At 47.1% G+C, this 3,370-nt stretch overlaps 1 protein-coding gene across 1 annotated transcript in view; it reads left to right on the top strand.

Moving 5' to 3' along the window:
• Positions 1-3,370, top strand: part of LIPI (lipase, member I) — a 98,839-nt gene that overhangs the window by 13,408 nt on the left and 82,061 nt on the right. Inside the window, exon 2 of the mRNA XM_005863490.1 lies at positions 1,139-1,155. Within this exon, the coding sequence (XP_005863552.1) occupies positions 1,139-1,155 (17 nt within the window). The remainder of the gene's footprint in view (positions 1-1,138; positions 1,156-3,370) is intronic.

The raw sequence follows: 3,370 nt of genomic DNA, 5'->3' as shown, positions 1-3,370 counted from the left end.
CCAGAGTTAAGTTAGGGTTTTTCAAAATGCTGGCATGCTGAGCTCAAAAGGTTCGCCATCACTGCCTTAGGAGCTGTATTGGTGAAGAAATTGCTTTGGCATATGTCTGAGATTTTGCTGCCTGTGGATTCCTCTAATATTTTTATGGTTTCCTGTCTTACATTTAAGTCCTTTATCTGTTTTGAGTTTATTTTTGTGAATGGTGTAAGTTGGTGGTCTAGTTACATTTTTTTGCACGTATTTGTCCAATTTTCCCAACACCATTTTTTGAAGAGGCTGTCTTGACTCCATTGTTCTTGCCTCCTTTGTCAAATATTAACTAAGCATAGTGGGTTTGGGATGATTTTTGGATTCTCTATTCTATTCCATTGGTCTATATGTCTGTTCTTGTGCCCGTACCAGGCAGTTTTGAGAATAATGGCTTTGTAATACAGTTTGATATCCGGTATTGAGATCCCTCCTACTTTGCTCTTCTTTCTCAGGATTGCTGCCAGCTATTCGAGGTCTTTTTTCATTCCAGATGAATTTTTGAAGAGTTCATTCTAGGTCTTTGAAATATGACATTGGTATTTTAATGGGGAGTGCATTTAATCTATAGATTTCTTTGGGTAGTATGGACATTTTAATGATGTTGATTCTACCAGTCTATGAACATGGTATGTTCTTGCATCTGTTTATGTCTTCTTCTATCTCTTTTTTCAGTGTCCTGTAATTTTCCGAGTACAGTTATTTTACCTCCTAAGTTAAGTTTTTTCTTAAGTATCTTAATTTTTTTGGTGTGATGGTAAATGGGATTTCTTTTTAGTCTTTCTTTCTGTAAGTTCACTATTGGTGTGTAGAAATGCCATAGAATTCTTGGCTTTAATTTTGTATCCTGCTACATTGCCGAATTCATTTATTAAGTCTAATAATTTTTTGATGGAGTCTTTAGGTTTTTCCATGTACAGTATCATGTCATCTGCGAATAAGGACAGTTTTACAACTTCTTTTCCCATTTAGATACCTTTTTATTTCTTTTTCTTGTCTAATTGCTATGGCTAGCACTTCCAGAACTATGTTGAACAGCAGTGGTGAAAGTTGTCATCCCTGTCTCGTTCCTGTTCTTAGGTGAAATGGTTTATATTTTTTCCCCATTGAGTATGATGTTGCCTACAGGTTTGTCTTATAATGCTTTTATTATATGACATTGAGGTATGATCCCTCTATTCCCATTTTGCCAAGGGTTTTTTTTTATCAAGAAAGGGTGTTGGATTTTGTCAAATGCTTTTTCTGCATCAATTGATATGACTATGTGGTTTTTTCCTCTCAATTTGTTTATGTGTTGTATCACATTTATTGATTTGCAGAGTCTGGGACCCCTCGGGGGATGACCACCTGCTGGCTTAGGCCTGCTCCCCGGGGGATTAGGCCTAAGCTTGCAGTCAGACATCCCTCTGGAAGCCCAGCAGCCCTTGGGGGATGTCCACTTGCCAGCAGGGAGAAGGCTTAAGCTGCAGTCAGACATGCTTAGGGCTGCTGAGGAGGCAGGAGAGGCTCCCACCACCACCGCTGTACTGGCAGCCATCAGCCTGGCTTGTGGCTGAGCAGAGTTCCCCATGTGGGAGCGCACTGACCACCAGAGGGCAGCTCCTGCATTGATCATCTGCCCCCTGGTGGTCAGTGTGTGTCATAGTGACCAGTCATTCCCAGTGTTTCTGCTGTTAGGGTCAGTTTGCATATTACCCTTTTACTATATATGATAGAGGCATGGTGCACGGGTGGGGGCCGGCTGGATTGCCCTAAAGGGTGTCCCGCATCAGGGTGGGGGTCCCGCTTGGGTGCCTGGCCAGCCTGGGTGAGGGGCTGATGGCTGTTTGCAGCTGGTCATATCCCTTCAGGGTGGGGGTCCCCACTGGGGTACCTGGCCAGTCTGGGTGAGGGGCTGAGGGCTGTTTTCAGGCTGGCTTGCGACTGAAGCTCCCAGCCTCTCCTTTTTTTCTTTTTTTTTAATTCTGGGATTTATTTACCTTCTATAATTGAAATTCTGTTGCCGTCACTGGCACTCCCAGGTTTGAGGCCGCGGCTGACTGAAAGCAGGTATATGGGGTTTGTTTGGCTTCTATAATTGAAACTTTGTGGCCGTCCTGCTCGTTCCAGCTCTGAGGCTGCGGCTGGATGAAAGCAGGTATCTGGGGTTTGTTTAGCTTCTATAATTGAAACTTTGTTGCTCTTGGAGCTATTGCTTTCGGAGCTTAGAGCTGGGCCATGGCAGGCGGGGAACCTTGGCTTCCTCCATCACCAGAGGAAGCAAACCTCCGGCTCGCTTCAGCTGTGTGGCTGCCGGCTGCCATCTTTGTTGGCAGTTAATTTGCATATCTTGCTGATTAGCCAATGGGAAGCGTAGTGGAGGTACGGTTAATTACCCTTTTTGTCTTTTATTAGATAGGATATTTATAGTTATCAAATATCTTATATAATAAAAGAGAAACATGTAAATTAACCATCCCTCTGCTATACTTACTAGCCAATCAGAGTGAGTATGCAAATTAACCTGACAAGGATGGCAGGTTAATTTGAATACACAAGCACCTGGCAGCCATGGCCACACTGGGAAAGTTCTGGTCCTGTGGCTGCTTGCTCGCGCACTGGCACTGGGGAGCCAGGAGCAGAGCGGCGTGTGTGGAAGCCGGGTGCAGGGCCTGGAGTGCAGGAGCAGGCACCAGCGCCAAAAGGCCTGTGTCCCCAGGACAGGCATCCTCAGGAGCCAGGCCACCCCGAGCCTGTAGCCCCGCACCTAGGCCTGGAGTGGCTGGTGTCCCGGAATGTGACAGAGGGTGCACATTGGGCTGAGGGGACTCCTCCCACCCCTGTGTACGAATTTCATGTACTGGGCACCTAATATATGTCCTATCTAATAAAGAGGGAATATGCTAATTGACCTTCATGCCATCGCAAAGATGGCAGCACCCACAGCCAATAAGGATGGAATATGCTAATTGACTGACCCACCCTCAAAGATGGCAACACCGAGGCCAATAAGGAGGGAATATGCTAATTGACTGCCATGCCTTCAAGGATGGCGGTGCCTACAGCCAGAAGATGGCGCCCAGTTCCCTCAGACCAACCGGGGGCGCCTGCCTCCAGAGTCCCCCAGTCTCCTCAGCCCCCTAGCCACCCAGGGCTGGCCCGAGGTGCAGGTAACCAGGGCCTGCTGAGGCTTGTGCTGCCAGCAGTGGCAGCAGCACAGGAGTGATGGGGGTATTGCCTTACCCTGATCGCTCGGTCGCCTCCCACCCCTGAGGGCTCCCAGACTGTGAGAGGGGGCAGGCCAGGCTGAGGGATCCCCCCCTCAAGTGCATGAATTTTCATGCACTGGGCCTCTAGTATGTAT

This window comes from Myotis brandtii, unplaced genomic scaffold (assembly GCF_000412655.1).
Source record: "Myotis brandtii unplaced genomic scaffold, ASM41265v1 scaffold179, whole genome shotgun sequence".
Classification (NCBI taxonomy): Eukaryota; Metazoa; Chordata; class Mammalia; order Chiroptera; family Vespertilionidae; genus Myotis; species Myotis brandtii.
Note: the sequence above shows the minus strand (reverse complement) of the source record. Positions and strands in the feature narration are given on the sequence as shown.